This window comes from Ochotona curzoniae, unplaced genomic scaffold (genome assembly GCF_017591425.1).
Source record: "Ochotona curzoniae isolate NIBS_2020 unplaced genomic scaffold, NIBS_Ocur_1.0 scaffold_4937, whole genome shotgun sequence".
Taxonomy (NCBI): domain Eukaryota; kingdom Metazoa; phylum Chordata; class Mammalia; order Lagomorpha; family Ochotonidae; genus Ochotona; species Ochotona curzoniae.
In genome coordinates this window covers 3380027-3395502 of record NW_024467126.1, presented here as the reverse complement: position 1 = coordinate 3395502, position 15476 = coordinate 3380027, and the positions used below count along the sequence as shown (strand labels likewise).

Below are 15476 nucleotides of genomic sequence, written 5' to 3'. Positions count from 1 at the left end.
CACCGAAGGCGAGTGGCTGCCCCGCTCCACCGTGCGTCTCCTAAACCTGCCGGCCAAGGGGACTCAAAGTCCGAGTTCGTGACCAGGGAAGGGTCCTGGGCACCAGCACGGGAAAGGGCCACGGGAGGGCTCGGACCGGCTTAGTGCGTCCCGATGACTCGGCGTCGAATTCAGGGAAAGCCACAAAACTTGTTCCAACAATGGCCTTCGAGAACCCTGCCGCCCAGTTGCCGCCCCCCCTCCTCCCAGCCGCCGGGAGAAAGTTAGTCGGAGACGGAGAGACAGAGACAGACGGAGAGACAGAGACAGACGGAGAGACAGAGAGCGAGCCCGCAGCCGGCACAGGCTGGGCGGCCCGGAGCGGGAACCGGAGCGGGAGCGGGGTCGGGGGACGGCGCTGCGGGGAGCCCCGGCACGGCCGCGGACGGCGACGCGGGGCCGGCCGCCCCGGGGGCCGCGTCCACCCCCGGCCGGCCGGGAAGGACCGGGCGCCGCGCCTCCCGGGCCGCGGAGCCGCCGATTCCGGGGGGGAGGGGAGAGGGGCCCCGGGAGCTCCCGCGCCGCCCGGCCCCCCGGCCCCGAGCCCGCCGCCGCCGCCGCCCGCGCGCCCCGCCGCCCCGCCGCGCCGGCCCCCCGTACCTGGAGCTGCCCACGACCCGCCGCCAGTCGCGCTCAGGCGGGAAACGCGCTCACCGACACCAACCGCGAAGCGCCCAAAATGGCGGACGTATCAAGCAGGCCTGGAGTTCCCCCCGCCCTCCCTCCGGCCGCCTCGCAGCCAATCGCAGCGCTGGCCCCGCCCCCGGTCCCGCCCTCATTGGCCTCTCGCGCCCGCCCCCTTCGACCTATTGGATCGCCCAGCGGCTCCCTGGCCTCCACTCCGATTGGCCGGCAGGTCCTGTCAATCAAGCGCTTGGGGCGCATTCTTTTCCCATGGACTTGAGGGATCCGGAACCTCTAGGACCCTGGAGTCTGGGAAACAAATCAGGAAGCGGGAGAAACTTGGCTTGTTCCCCCCTACGCCGTAGCAACAGCAGGACCGCTGCTTGACGGACGCTTCGGACCACCAATCGGAGGGGCCGATGCCGCTGGCTGCTAAACGGAGCCAAACCAATCACGGCCGTGGAGCCTGCACCTCGAGGGAGCCAATGGGAGAGCGAGGAGGGCGGAGCTGAGCGGGGAAGAGTCCCCGAGGAAACCGGTGATGACGTGAGCCACAATCCGCGGTGGCGGCGGAAGCTCGTCTGATCCGGGGAATTAGCTCAAATGGTAGAGCGCTCGCTTAGCATGTGAGAGGTAGCGGGATCGATGCCCGCATTCTCCACAGGTAACTTTTGTGATTGGCCGGTGGCTCTGTTTCAGTGAGGTGACCCTCTCTCCGCGGGGTCAAGGCCAAGATCGCCCTTTGACCCTGCCTCACCCGGAGAGGGCCGTCGGGACAACCTCCCTCGTTAACCCTTTTAACTCAGGAGCGGCCTCTACTCCGCCATCTCCCACAAGGAGAACCGGGCAGTGAGGCAGCCAGGAGCACTCGCCCTCTCCCTCAGGCTTCTAAGTGAACCAAACACACACGCATTTCCTGTTGCCCTGATTCCATAACCCAAAGGCCATGTCTACAGAGAAAGAGAAACATGGGCCTTTCATTTTGATTTTCATTCTTAAATTTTGAATTGTATCATACAATTCTGTATAGTCTGGGATCCCCCCAATTCCCACCCCCCGCCTGATTTTTCCCGTGTTGTCCCAACAGTACAATCCTTCATAAGCAGTGACAATTCCATCAGTCTATTTAAGTGTGCCCCGACAGTGCCAGTCCAGCACCCCAGTGTCCAGACATGCCCAGTGCTTTCACCGGGAGCCCGTCCTTTGTTTGGAAGTAGGGATGCATGCTGCGTTGTCTTCACATCTGGACATGGTAGTCTCCATTTCTCCATCACTCTACAATCCAATTTGCATGATGGTTTCCTTATATTAGCATATGGCATCTGTCTTTTTAGGATTGACTTATTTCATTGAGCATGATGGTCTCTAGTTGGGACCATCTAGCTGTAAATGGTATATAATTCCATTATTTTTAATGGCTGAATAATATTCCCTGGAGCAGATGTACCACAGTTTCTTTAACCACTGCTTTGGACGGGCATCTGGCTTGTTTCCATGTCTTTGCTATCGTAGATTGTGCTGCTGTAAATGTAAGATTTAGTTCCCCTTCTCATATGCAGTTTTCATTTCCTTTGGGTATATTCCTAGGAGCGGGATAGCTGGGCCTTATGGCAGGTTTATTTGCAGTTCTCTAAGCACTCTCCATGCTGACTTCCACAGTGGTTGTACTAGCCTGCACTCCCACCAGCAGTGAAGGAGGGTGCCTTTCTCCCCACATCCACGCCAGCAGGTGTTGTTAGTTGAGGTTCTGAACGTCTTACTGGAGTTAGGCTAACAGACATATGAAAAAATGGGCCTTATAAAGACAAAGGAGCTATTCGTTATTTCATTGAAAGAATTGCAGAGGGGATGCATCTTCCATCGGCTGCTGCACTCCCCAAGTGGCTGCGGCAGAGGCCAGAGCTGAGCCAGTCTAAAGCCAGGAGCCTCTTCTGCGTCTCCCCGTGGGTGCAGGGTCCCGAGGCTTTGGGCCGTCCTTCATCTTTTTCCCAGACCACAAGCAGGGAGCTGCAAGCAAAGGGGAGCAGCTGGGACATGAATGATACCCATGTGGAATCCCAGTGCCTGCAAGGGAAAGCTTAGCCAATTGAACCATCTTGCTGGGTCCAGGGCTGGTAGCTTTAGCTGCTAGCGCTCTAATGGTTGTTCCAAGACTAACACAACTTACAGCTAAGTTCAACTTGAGGGGGTTAAGCAAAGGGAGGCGCTGCACTGCCATAGCTGGGGCCTGGTCACCCGAGGCAGGCACTATGTGTGCAGTGGGCAGCAGCGGGGTCCAGACAGGGCTCAAGAAGGTGCCATCTCATCTCTCACACAGGACAGGGACCCCGCCCCGTCAGCTGCAGGCAGGGCCGCAGTGGAGAGGGAGGGAGGAGAGGGCGTGGGTATTGAGGGAGAGGCAGAGGCGTGGTCCCGACCTGAGAGTGCAGCCAACCTTCCAGGCCACCCAGGTTTCTCAGGGTGACCTAGAGTGCCTGGGGTCCCCTCCCTGGCAGATCAAACCCTGGGAGACCTGGGGTGGAGGCCACGCAGGGCCGTGGGAGTCCCTCAGGCTTCCTGCCGAGTGACACCTTAATAACAGCCTCGCCTGGGTCAAGGGATGATGGAATCCACTGATGAAAAGGTGTCTGGTCCTGCCACTTCCTAACACAGGATGGCAGCCCCGTGCCCCCAGTCCCACCCCCGCCCGGGGCCCAGGTGCCAGCACGGTGGGATCTGGGCATTGTTCACCAGCCACTTCAGGGGGTCTCTGTGCAGCTGCATGCAGTGGGTGCTTACTTGGCACACAGCAGGTGGCAGACGACTCCCCCAGCCAGCTGCTGGGACTGTGGCCAGTGCCCCCACCTTGCAACAGCCCTAGTGTGGGGTGGGGGTCCTCTCTGAGTTATTGGGGGATTCTTGGAGGGAGTGCCCCTGCCAGGGAGCTCTGAGAGGCGGTAGCCACTCCTGAGTCATTGCCCCACTTGCCCTGGCCGCTGCCAGTCAGACCCTGGAGAACTCCTGGCAAGGGTGCGGCCCCAAGGGCACAGCCCTCTACCAGTTCTAGCCTGTCTCCAGCGCTGCCCGCGTGGACCCAGTGCCTCCAGGTGGGCGGGGGAGGGGACCCCCAGGCATTCTGGGGCGCCAGGGAGGTGACTCCCTGAAGGTCTGTCCACTTGGCCCAGCCACTCCCACGCAGGCCCCAGCTGGTGGGCGCCCGAGGCAGAGGCCCGCAGCTCTTCCCACACACTTCCACCAGCGTCAGAGGTCTGCCCTTCCCCACCTCCAGGGCACCAGTTCTCCTCCCATCTCCTCTACCCACTTCTAGTCCCTGGCTCAGCAGCCACAGCGGGGACGGGGTGGGGGGTCTGGCCAGGGTGCCCTGATGCCATGGGCAGCAGCCCAGAGCTTGGTGCCCAGTGCCCCTGGACACACCCAGGGGAGGGGCAGGCACGCACAGGACACATATGGCCACCAGGGGGCGGTGTTGCCGACTCCCCAACCCCCCCACCCCCGGCTTGCACAAAGGAAAGCAGCAGTTAGGTTTAGAAAAAAATGAATTAAGTTTATAAATATTTTCTCCACTGTACAAAGTTCTCCCAGCCCCGCCCACCCATCACTGTTCACATTTTTCATTTTTTTAATCCCAATTATATTTCTTTTTTTTTAAATCATAAAATATATTTTTTTCTTTGTTCATATTTAAAACTATGTACAGGGGTGCTGAGGGGCCGAGGTCAGGACGAGTCCGTGCAGGGGGAGGGCGGGGGTGGGAAGAGATGGAAGTAGCTCCTCTCGGTGGCGGGCGACGGCGGGCAGCTGTCCTCGGCCGACAGGTACTGGCTGTGTGGCGTGGGCGGGGGCGGGTAGGGGTCAGAGTCCGAGTTTAGGTCCAGGTAGTACTTGCTGGACTTCCAGCGGCTGGCGCTGTAGTCGCTGTCGCACACGTCCGTGCTGCAGGGTGTGGTTGGGGGCACCGCGCCCCGGATGACGTAGGGCCTGTGTAGCACAGAGGCCCAGGTCAGAGTCCCCTCAGGGAGGCGGCCCTGTCCCTGCAGCTGGTCAGGAGACCTGGCCTGCACCTGCCTGGCCGGGCATGGGCAGTGCCAAGGGCATGGCTTCCCCAGGCTCCACCTCCACACTGCCTACCCACTTCAAAGGGGGCACCCTCTTTTCCCCTCCTGCCGGGTCGCCTGGGCTTAGGGTGAGGACCCCATGGGGACAGGTTAGAGAGCTTGGAGCTGGGGCTCAGAGTAAAGTTATACGGGGAGTGGGGAGATGGACATGGGGACCAGTGTGCCTGGGCAGGGGTGACAATGCAGGGCAGTAACAGACGAGGCATGCTGATGACAGAGGCTGGAGTGACTGCAGGTCCCTGGGCAGGACACGGGGCCTCGGCCCACGGCTGCAGCTCCCGACACTACAAGGCAGGTGGTGTCATGCTCCAGGGACTCGGGGCCAGGAGTGGCCTGGGGGAGCCAGGGAGGACAGAGGGGGGCCTCGTACCTGTAGGGTGTGGCGGCAGGCGGAATGTTTGCAGAGTAGAACACATCCATGTTATACAGGGAAGGGTCCGTGGCAGGGGACGGCGGCGGGTTCAGGATCTGGGAGAGCCGAGCGACGGTTACTGGGGCCTCGGCATGGTTCAGGCCCTCCGCGTGCAGGAGGGGCCTCTGTCCCCGGCCAGCTCCACCACGCTGGCCTCTTGCTGCCCACGCCCGTGGCGCTGCTCAGTCCTGGTGAGCCCTGACACAGCCACCTGCACGAAGGAGCCCTCCACCCAGGGTGATCTGCCGTTGCCAAGTACCTGAGCACCTGGGCAGCACTGCACACACTCAGCCACCATCACAAAGGCAGAACTTGGGCCCCAGGTCCCAGCAGGAGATGCCCGCAGCCCCTATTCCTGCGCAGCAGTTAGGGGATGGGTTAGGGTTAGGGGGCGGCACCAACCACTGCACATCCAGCCGACACTCCTGGGCGGTAGGAGATGACTGCTCAACTGGCCCCGGCCACCCACGCGGGAGACCCACAGGAGCCCCCCCGGCCAGCCTGGGCTGGCGGAGGCACTGGAGGGGTGAGCCAGTGGACACAAGATCTCTCTCTTTCTGCCTTTCAAATACATGAAAATGAACTTCACAAAAAATTAGAAGGAAAGCAGGACCGAGACCTGCTCCCTCCGCTGCTCCAGTGCTGGGAGTGACAGCAGGAGTGGCGGCACGTGCTCCCCAGCCTCTTAGGCAGCCCCGGCCCTGCTCCCGACCCCAGGGGTATCCCCTAGAGCCCCTCAGCCAGCCTGGGACTGCTCAGGCTCCGACCCCCAAAACGACGGGTGCAGAACGTCGTCACAAAAGAAAATGGAGGGCCCGGCGTGACAGCGTAGTGGTTAAGGTCCTCGCCTCGAACGCACCAGGATCCCATATGGGCGCCGGTTCTAATCCTGGCAGCCCTGTTTCCCATCTAGCTCCCTGCTTGTGACCTGGGAAAGCAATCAAGGGCGGCCAAAAGCCTTGGGACCCTGCACCCACGTGGGAGACCAGGAAAGAAGTTCCTGGCTCCTGGCTTTGGATCAGCTCAGCACCGGCTGTTGCAGCCACTTGGGGAGTAAATCATCGGACAGATCTTCCTCTCTGTCTCTCCTCTCTGTACATCTGCCTTCCCAATAAAATAAAATAAAATGGATTACTGAACTAGCCCCTGGACAGGGACAGCACTGCTGGGGTTGCCCTCTGCTGATGCGACCGAGGACTGTCCCCTTGAAGGGGGCGCTCATAAGAGTCTGCAGCAGGACCCCCGATGGCCACCACCATGGGCCTGCTCAGCTCACAGGCCATTGTTCAGCCACAAAGACTGGGTCAGCTCTGGGTAGGAGAGAGAGAGGAGCAGTGATCCCCAGCACCACCACCTTGGCAGGGACCATGGACAATGACTGGGCAGGCAGTAACCCGCCAGTTACACCCCAGACTCCCTCAGGGCAAGCTGGGAACGGTGGTGAGCGGCAGTGCTAGGCGTGGGCAGCATGGGCAGTGGTGGGTCCACGCCCCGGGGTGTAGACCACAGCTGAGAACCACGGAGGTGCTGGGCAGGGGTGGGCGGAATGCCAGGTTCCCACAGCCCCGGGCAGGGATGAGCCCTGGATTTGCCCGGGCCGAGAGTACCGGGGGGCCCCTGACGCTCTGACATCAGCCAGCATGTTCCTTCTTGGCGGGGAGCGGTGTGGGAGTGACACGCAATGGGGCTTCTGGTCACGAAGCTGGGCGGCTCCCAGGACAGCCCCGTAGTCCCTGACGCTGCGCTGAGACAGGCCAAGCTGCTGAGCAGCGACCAGCCTACACCCAGTTCCATGGGTTTCTCAGGATGTGAGCGTGGCTGGGACACAGCGGAGGGCTTCCAGCGTGGTGGGGGAGGAGCCACACGGCCACCCTGCTCCAGGACGGGGAGGCCTCCTGTGTCTACCCTGGACCCATCTGACAGACACAGAGCCCACAATGGCTGTGCATGCTGGGAAGAGGAGGTTCAGGGACTGGGTGTCTAAAACCACAGGGGCAGCTCTGTGCCCTGGAACATCCCCTACCCCATCATGCCCGCCCCTTCCCCGTGGAGCCGGGCAGGGAGGACTTGGCCAGTCCAGCCGGCAGGCGGGGGATGGAGCCAGTACTACATCACAGCAGAGCCAGGCACGCACAGTCTGACCTCCAGCGGCCTGGCTCCTAGGGCAGCCACAGCCACCCGGGGCCTGCTGGAGATAACCCAGGGTCAGCTATGAAAAGGGGAAGGGCAGGGCCAGCTCAGGGAGTGCACACAGCCTGGGCAGGGAGCCCACGATGCCCAGATGCACACGAGGCGTGACTTGCCCCCCAGCCGGTGTCCATCAGAGGTGCCAGAGGCCTCCCGCTGGCCCCCGGCTAGCAGCTCCTCCCAGTCCCTCGCCGTGGTGTGCGACGGCAATGACCCTACCTAACACTGATTACCAATCAGAACTCGGTGGGGGCTTGTCCCACTCACCACAGGCATCCTTGGGTACAACAAGAACAGCCTGGGGCTCCCCAGGAGGCTCAGGGAGGGGCTGGTGGAGCAGGAGGTGAGAGCGAGCGAGCTCCATTTGCTGGTTCACTGCCCAAGTGCCCCAGGAGGACTCAACCAAGTCTCCCTCACGGGTGGTAGGGACCCTCGAAGGGCTGAGGCAGAACAGGGCCCGGCGCCCGACCAGGGCCTGAGAGGCCACGCCAGCCCGTCACAGGCGGGAGCAGCTTCCGGATGACCCCCCCCGTGCTCAAGCTTGCCTCTCCCTGAAACACTTCGGAAGGCAGAGGACCGAAAATGCCGGTCAAGCCACCATGAAAGCCACGGTGTGGCAAGGCAGGAGAGGAGCCCGGTGGCCCTGGCTGGCCTGCCCCAGGGCCACGCCCATCACAGCCACTCACCGGCGGGTACAGCGTGGCCTTCGTGCTGGACGAGCTGCTGGATGAGGCCCCGGTGACGTGGTTCCGGTCGTAGAGGGGCACCCCGGCCCGACCGCCCACCAGGTTCATGGAGTTCATCACGGACTTGCTGCAGGAGATGCCTGCACGGGACGGGGCACGGTCACGTCGAAGCCCAGCTTCAGAGACGCCTCGGCTACGTCTGCAGTGAATTCTGTGGGTTGCCGTGGCGCGGACCCACAGCACATAGCCTGCCGGCCAGTGACCATCACACACCTCCGGCGCATGTTCCCAGCAGGCACGACAGGTCCCCGGGACTATCCCCAAGGTGGCCCTGAGACCGTGGGGGGTCCCCTCAGTCCCTCCCAGGCCCTCCCAGGGTCCAGTGACCCCTGAACCCACCTTCTTGGGCACACCACGGCCACCCACATGACACAAACCGGGCTTGAGCTCCCGGTGCATCCACAAACCCAGCCCACCTTCCCAGGGACCATGCCAGGTGGGCAGTACAACCAGCCTCAGTGACCTGCCCAGATGGTAGCGTGGGCCCATGCCGAGCCGGGCTCATGGCACATGAGGCCCTAGGGGACGACCCAGGACAGGTTCCCCAGGTCAGTCCAGCCCGACATGCCCGCAGCAAGGGGAGGTCGTGCCGTGCCTGGTGGGCAGCTTCTACCTGCACCTCCAGACACACACACGCTACCCCTCCCACCTCACCTGCGAAGGGGCCGTGCTGTGAGCCGCCAGGGGCGATGAAATTGAGGGGCACGTGCGGGGTCCCGCTGACATACTCGTGCGGGAAGGGCCCATTGGCACCTGTATAGCGCTGGCACACCACACGCTGGCACACGAAGTAGACCCCGCCCATGACAAACACGGAAAGGATGATGCCGATGACGGGCCCGATGGCACTGCTGTGGGCCACCACATCGTCCGACGGCGGCCTGGTGATTTCTGCCAGGGACACACAGAGGAGGGCGCAGAGAGGCCAACGTGAGTCCCACAAGGAGCTCTGCCAGGGCTCCACACACCCACGGGCAGGGTAGGGCAGCCCCAGATCACCCTGACCCCTTCCATGCAGGAGGACACCCAGGGCAGCACATATGTCATGTACAGGCCAGGCGGGCCAAGTGCAGGGCACATGTTGGCTGGGGGGTTCCTGGGCGCACACCAGCAGGGCCTCCCCGGGCAACTCCCCCGTTATCTGTTAGCTATGCCCCCACCACACCCCAGAGGGGTCAAGGCCTGGCTGTGGACTAGTGTCATGTGATGACCCTGACCGAGGCTCCCATCGTTGTCACCTGGCCCCGGCAGGCTCGGGGACCCCTGGTATCAGCCCCCTGCCCAGAAGCAGCACTCCCGCCCCAGCCGTTTCTGCCTCCCATGTCCAGGGCCAGCTCCCCTCCTGACAGAATCAGACTTGCAGGAGCCAGTGCCTCCGGAAGCCCTCCCTGGCTGCCCGAGCCCCTGCCATGGCCCCCAGTGCCCATGGAGCACACAGCCAGGGACAGGGGCGACTCACCACACATGAGCTCGTCAGAGCCATCCATGCAGTCAGGGAAGGAGTCGCACTGCTGTCGGATGAGCACACACTGGCCGCTGGCACAGCGGAACTGGTTGGGCAGACAGACAGCTGCAAGGAATGGGAGGTGGCCCCACACTCAGAAGGGCCGTGGCACAGCCTGAGCTCCAACGCAGACAGGACCACGGGACCCTTCCAAGGACCCAGTCAGCCAGGCTCCACTACACCTGCTGAGCCCTCCCGCCTCCCACGGCCTGTGCAGCTCAAGTAAAAGGATCACAGCGAGTGCCAATGCAATGGCTCAACTGGCTAGTCCTCCGCCTCCAAGTGCCCAGATCCCACAGAGGCACCAGTTCATGTCCCAGCTACTCCACTTTCCATCCAGCTCCCTGCTTGTAGCCTGGGAAATAGCAGAGGATGGCCCAAAGCCTTAGAACCCTGCACCTGCATGGGAGACCTGGAAGAAGCTCCTGGCTTCAGATCTGCCAAGCTCTGGCTGTTGCAGCCATCTGGGGAGTGAGCCAGCAGATGGAAGATCTTTCTGTCTCTCATTTTCTCTGTAAATCTGCCTTTCCAATAAAAATAAACATATCTTTCATAGTAATAAAGGATGAGAGCAACCTTTGCCCTGCGCAGGCAGACAGCCCCAAGGGGCCTGGGTGACATGCTACGTTCCCCACATGGCCCTGGAGCTGGGGACATGGGAACCCTATCCTTGAAATGAGTGGACAATTTTCCAGTCCTCCTAAGTCTGGGAGGAAGTTTTGGAAACATAGCATAGAGACGGAACCCATCTGAGGACCCGGATGTGGGGCCACACTTGTACAGGAGAAGAACTCGAAGGGCACCAGCCAGGGCCCCCGTGACTATGGGGCAGCTACGGGGCAGTGAGGACAATGGGCTGTGCAGGACCCAGAGCAGACCCTCCGCTTCCGGGCCACAAGCAGTACGCAGCTCCCTGCATGGCACAGCTGTGTCCCCAGCAGCACTCCAGGGTGACTCCCAGACTTTCCCAGATCAAGGTTGTGTTTTTGTCTTTCAGGCAGTGGGGTCTGTGTGGCCTGGAAGCCACCGTCTGCTGCTTTCCATGGCGCCCACTGGCTCCTCGGAGACTGCACTGGGGCTTGAGAGATAGCTCCCGGGCCCTCACCACCCCCAGTGGCCTGCTCCAGGTAGCAGAGGGCTGCCGCAAGCAGACACCTCTGTGTGAGCCAAGACGGGGAGTTGGTGGGGGGCTCTGAGGCACAGCGAGAGTGGCGGCACTGAGGGCTCCACGGCAGTCCCAGGACCTCAATGTAGACAAAGCCAGCAGGTGCACAGATGCCCCGAGGGGCAGGCCAGGGACAGACTTCACTGGGGAGACTTGAAGGAGGATCCTGCCAGGCACAGAGGTTTGGGGTGCCTGAGAAAATCACTCCATGTAACTTCCAGCTCAACAAGTGGGTGGGCTGGCAGCAAGGAAGACAGCCACCCACAGCGCCAGCATCCCACATGAGCGCCAGTTCAAGTCCCGGCTGCCCCACTTCCCATCCAGCTCCCTGCCTGTGGCCTGGGAAAGCAGTCGAGGACGGCCCAAAGCCCTGGGACCCTGCACCCGCATAGGAGTCCCAGAAGAAGCTCCAGGCTCCTGGCTCAGAGCTCCTGGTCCAGCCCTGGCTGTTGTGGTCATCTGGGAAGTATTTAAAGGCTACTGAGCGCCCTTGGGTAAGTACTGCTCCTCCAGGCTGCTGGGAGGCAGATGGGCAGCCCCGCTCTCAGGCGCAGCTCTGCTCTGAGTTCTGCAGGAGCTAGCACGGCGACATGCAGCAGAACTGCTTTCCTCCCTGGATCGCAAACTCCCGCCTGCTCTCCCAAGCTGACCCAGTGACTTCCCAGGGCCCCGGCTCTGGCTCCAGGACAGCAGGGCAAGGCGAGCAGCCTGGGCAGAGCGGGGGCAGCTGGGGCAGGCCCTCACCGTCGCAGTCGGCCTCGTCGGAGCGGTCCTGGCAGTCGGCTTCGCCGTCACAGCGCAGCCGCAGGTCCACGCACTGGCCCCGTGCACAGGGGAACTGGGCGGCCGAGCACACTGGGCAGCCCTCCTCGTCGCTCTGGTCGTCACACTCGGGAAAGCCGTCACAGCGCCAGGCGCCTGGGATACAGTCGATCTCCCCCGTGGCACAGGCGAACTGGTCGGGGGAGCAGGTGGGTGGTTCTGTGGCCAAGACAGAGAAAACCCATGACAACCCGTCAGCTACAGTGCTGCCAGAGCAGGGGGCACACAGGGGTCCCCCCGCCAGCCCCAGGCTTGCTGCAAAGTGACACGGTCATTGTTGTGGCTCTTTCTGCACCATGGAAAAGGGTGTACACCAAAGGTGCTGCTGGGCAGGAAATGGCTCTGAACACCTTCCCTCAGGGCCTCAGTCTCCCCACAGGCACCCCAAGGGTACAGGGTCCGTCTTCTGGGTAGCCGAGCCCCAGATCAGACCACAGGCCCAATCACGACCCCCACACAGGTGCACCTGCCTGGCCGTGCCCAAACATCTACCTCTCCAGTGGGGAGGCAGAGAGGTGGGAAGTGAGAGATCACCATTCCATGCTGTTCCAGGGCCCAGGACAACCAAAGACGTGGGACTGGGGCCCTGTGCAGGGCAGGGGAGAGTGGAGGACCCAGGGGGTGATGCAGAGAGTGCCTGTTGAGCCACCCAAGCCAAGGCAGGGACACCTGAAGGCACAACAGGAGGGGAGGGGATGATGGAAGGGCTCCCTCTGCTGGAGACCCTGGAAGTTACTCTGCTGCCCCAACTAAAGGGAGTGAGTCGTTTTATTTAAAGGTGTATTCATTGTTGTTACGTATCTGAAAGACAGACATCCACCTGCTGGCTTCTCTCCCCAGTGCCTGCACAGCCAGGAGCCCAGAGCCCCATGCTGGACACCCAAGGAGTTGAGTCATCCCCTGCCACTGCCCAGGGCACATAGCAGGAAGCTGGACATGGCCAGGGGCACTCTGACACGGGATGCCCATGTCCCGAGTGGCAGTGTCACCGCCTCCAGCCCCGAAGCGGGGAGGGGGTCTGGGCTGGCAGCTGGAGCATCCCTTCACAGCCAGCCAAGGCCCTGAGGGGTCACGTGGACCCCCTGTCTTCCTGGGCACTGCCGACCCTGAGCCACACATAGGAGCTTAGCGGACACGAGCTCTGGGAACTGACCCACGGGCCCAGCAGCAGGGGGACGCTGGGATGAGCAGCTCCGAGAGGGCAAGTGGTCAGCCCAGGCCTGCTCAGCAGGGAAATAAATGGCAGAGCCAGCGCTGGAACCCAGCTTTGTCTGCCGGCAAAACCCACCTACTTGACCATGGCCAGCCTCGCCACGTGGCCTCAGGGGAGGCATGGGAACACAGCTAGAAGGAGGGGTAAGGACCTCAAGGAGAAACAGACCTTACAACCTCAACACCCGTCAACTGCTGACACCTCCAGCTGCACAGTCAGCGAGCACAGCCACTCAACTGGCTCAGCAGATGCTTCTAGAAGGTTCCACCCATATTCTTCCCAAGTTCACACGGAACATTCAGCAAGACCAGACCACAAGTTGGGGCACACAACACCCCTGGACAGATATCAAGAACAGGAATCAAAGAGAGAGTTCAGGTCACTGTGGAATTAAAGTAGCAACCAGCTCACCGAGTGACAGCTGGAATATTCCCCGAATATCTTGGAACTGAATGATATACTTCCCAAGTAACACACGGGGCACAGAGGCCACCTCGGGGGATCTGAAAAGCTGCAGGACCACTTGAAGACAAAAACACAACCCAGCAGAATCTCAGTTGCAGGAACAGGGGCAAGTGCTGCGGCTCAACATGATAATCCTCCACCTGCAAGCACCAGCATCCCATATGGGCGCCGGTTCAAGCCCCGGCTGCTGCACTTCCCATCCAGCTCTCTGCTTCTGGCCTGGGAAAGCAGTCGAGAACGGCCCAAAGCCTTGGGACCCTGAGCCCAGTGGGAGAGCAGAAGAAGCTCCTGGCTCTGGATCAGCTGAGTGGCAGGAATAGCAGGGCTTGGAGGGACATTCATAGCACAGCAGGCGTATATGAGAGAGGCAGACACTGCAGCACAGTGGGGTGGGCCACAGATGAGGCTGCCTGCAGCACCCGGACGCAGAGGAGGAAGGGCTCTTGTCACTCACAGGGGAGACCAATAGGGAGCTCCTGACAACTGCTTTTGGTCCAGCCCCCGCATGCCCCGCTCCCAGGGCTGCGCAAACATTTACAGAACGAACCAGTAGATGGAAAATATTTCTGCCTCTGGGATTGCACCACGGTATAGTGGGGAAAATTGTTGCCTGTGGTGCTGGCATCCCATGATAGTTCGAGTCCCAGCTACTCCACTTCTGATCCAGCTCCCTGTATTAAGGGCTTAGGAAACAAGTGGAAGATGGCCCAAGTCCTTGAACCTCTGTATCCATGTGGGAAATCCAGAAAAAGCTCTTGACTTTGGAACATCCCAGCTCTGGCCGTTGCAGCCACTTGGGGAGTGAACCACTGGATGGAAGACCTCTCTCTTCTCTTTCTCTGTAATTCTGCCTTTAAAATAAAAACAAGTCTTTTTTTAAAGATTGATTTATTTTTACTGCAAAGTCAGATATACAGAGAGAAGAAATTGAGAGGAAGATCTCTGTCCGATGGTTCACTCCCCAGGTGACCACAATTGCCAGAGCTGAGCCAATCTGAAGCCAGGAGCCTGGAACCTCCTCCAGGTCTCCCACGCGGGTGCAGGGTCCCAAGGCTTTGGCCGATCCACAACTGCCTTCTCAGGCCACAAGCAGGGAATTGGATGAGAAACGGGACCACCAGAATTAGAACCAGCGCCCATATGGGATCCTGGCACATTCAAGGCGAGGACTTCAGCCGCTAGGCCACCACACTGGGCCCACAAGTAAGTCTTAAAATAATGTACAGACAGCTCAGCCGTAGGCAACTGCCTAAGCTGCCTTGTACCTAGGCACGTTTACACAGTTTGGGAGAAAAGCAGCCAACAGCTGGCAGGCATTTAGGCATGGTTAATGCCAGCTCTGTATTTAACATTTGTGGGGAAGGTGGGGGATGCCAGGCCGGGACATGCCACCTTGTCCCCAGGCATACTATGTGCCAATGCAGGTTGGGAGGTGGGTACAGACTGCTTGGGGAAGGAAGTCTGGGGACATGTTGGATTGGGGAGAAGTGACTTCCGGGGGCCTCCATGGACCAGGCCACTGCGCTCACAGGTAGGCATGGGAGATGAGAGGGGCAGAACCAGAGGACATGTCGGAATCAGGTCAAGGCAGCTGCTCATGTGGGAGACCTGGGCTGGGCTGAGCAGTATTACCCACTGCGTGCCACGGCACATGAAAACCAGTGGGGCATGCCTGGCAAGGCTGGGCCACAGCACCCGCCAGAACACAAGAGAACTAAATCTGGGAGCAGATTCTGTATGGGGGTTTGTGGGCCTCTCTGTGAGACCACGGCGTCTACCTGGAAAAACTGGAAGGTGATGGGCCTACCAGGCTAGGGTGCTGGAGCTGGGACTGGGAAGAATCCGGGCTGAGCCAGGCTGCAGCACATGCCAAGTCCAGAAGTGAGGGCAGACTGGGCCAGGAAGGGCTTTGGTACCTACCACCACACATGGTAGCAATGGCTGGGAGCGGGGCTGGCAGGGGAGTTTGGGGCGCTCCCCCGTGAGTCTGCAGCTCCCGTTGGGGAACAGCAGGGCTAGGGCCAGGGCCAAGCCAGGCTGGGCCGCAGCTCCCATCAGCATTAGTATAAGCTGGGTCTGCGGGTGGGTCAGGCTGGGCTAGGCCTTGGCACCTGTCAGGTCACACGTGACCTGGGTCTGGGAGCAGGCCAGCCTGGGCTAGGCTGTAGCACTCACTGGTGACAG

The 15476-nt window shown here is 61.0% G+C and overlaps 2 protein-coding genes across 9 annotated transcripts in view; both read right to left on the bottom strand.

The window, feature by feature from the left end:
* Positions 1–709, bottom strand: part of PPP6R3 (protein phosphatase 6 regulatory subunit 3) — a 97326-nt gene extending 96617 nt beyond the window's left edge. For all 8 annotated transcript variants that reach the window (XM_040971035.1, XM_040971032.1, XM_040971033.1 and 5 more), the window contains exon 1: positions 640–709. The gene's annotated coding sequence lies outside the window, so the exon portion shown is untranslated. The remainder of the gene's footprint in view (positions 1–639) is intronic.
* Positions 710–4194: 3485 nt separating this feature from the next.
* Positions 4195–15476, bottom strand: part of LRP5 (LDL receptor related protein 5) — an 84899-nt gene continuing 73617 nt past the window's right edge. The window contains exons 19-24 of the mRNA XM_040970962.1: positions 11537–11773; positions 9583–9693; positions 8778–9014; positions 8064–8203; positions 5149–5246; positions 4195–4641 (exon numbers count right to left, since the gene is read on the bottom strand). Of these exons, the coding sequence (XP_040826896.1) occupies positions 4380–4641; positions 5149–5246; positions 8064–8203; positions 8778–9014; positions 9583–9693; positions 11537–11773 (1085 nt within the window). The 3' untranslated portion in view covers positions 4195–4379. The remainder of the gene's footprint in view (positions 4642–5148; positions 5247–8063; positions 8204–8777; positions 9015–9582; positions 9694–11536; positions 11774–15476) is intronic.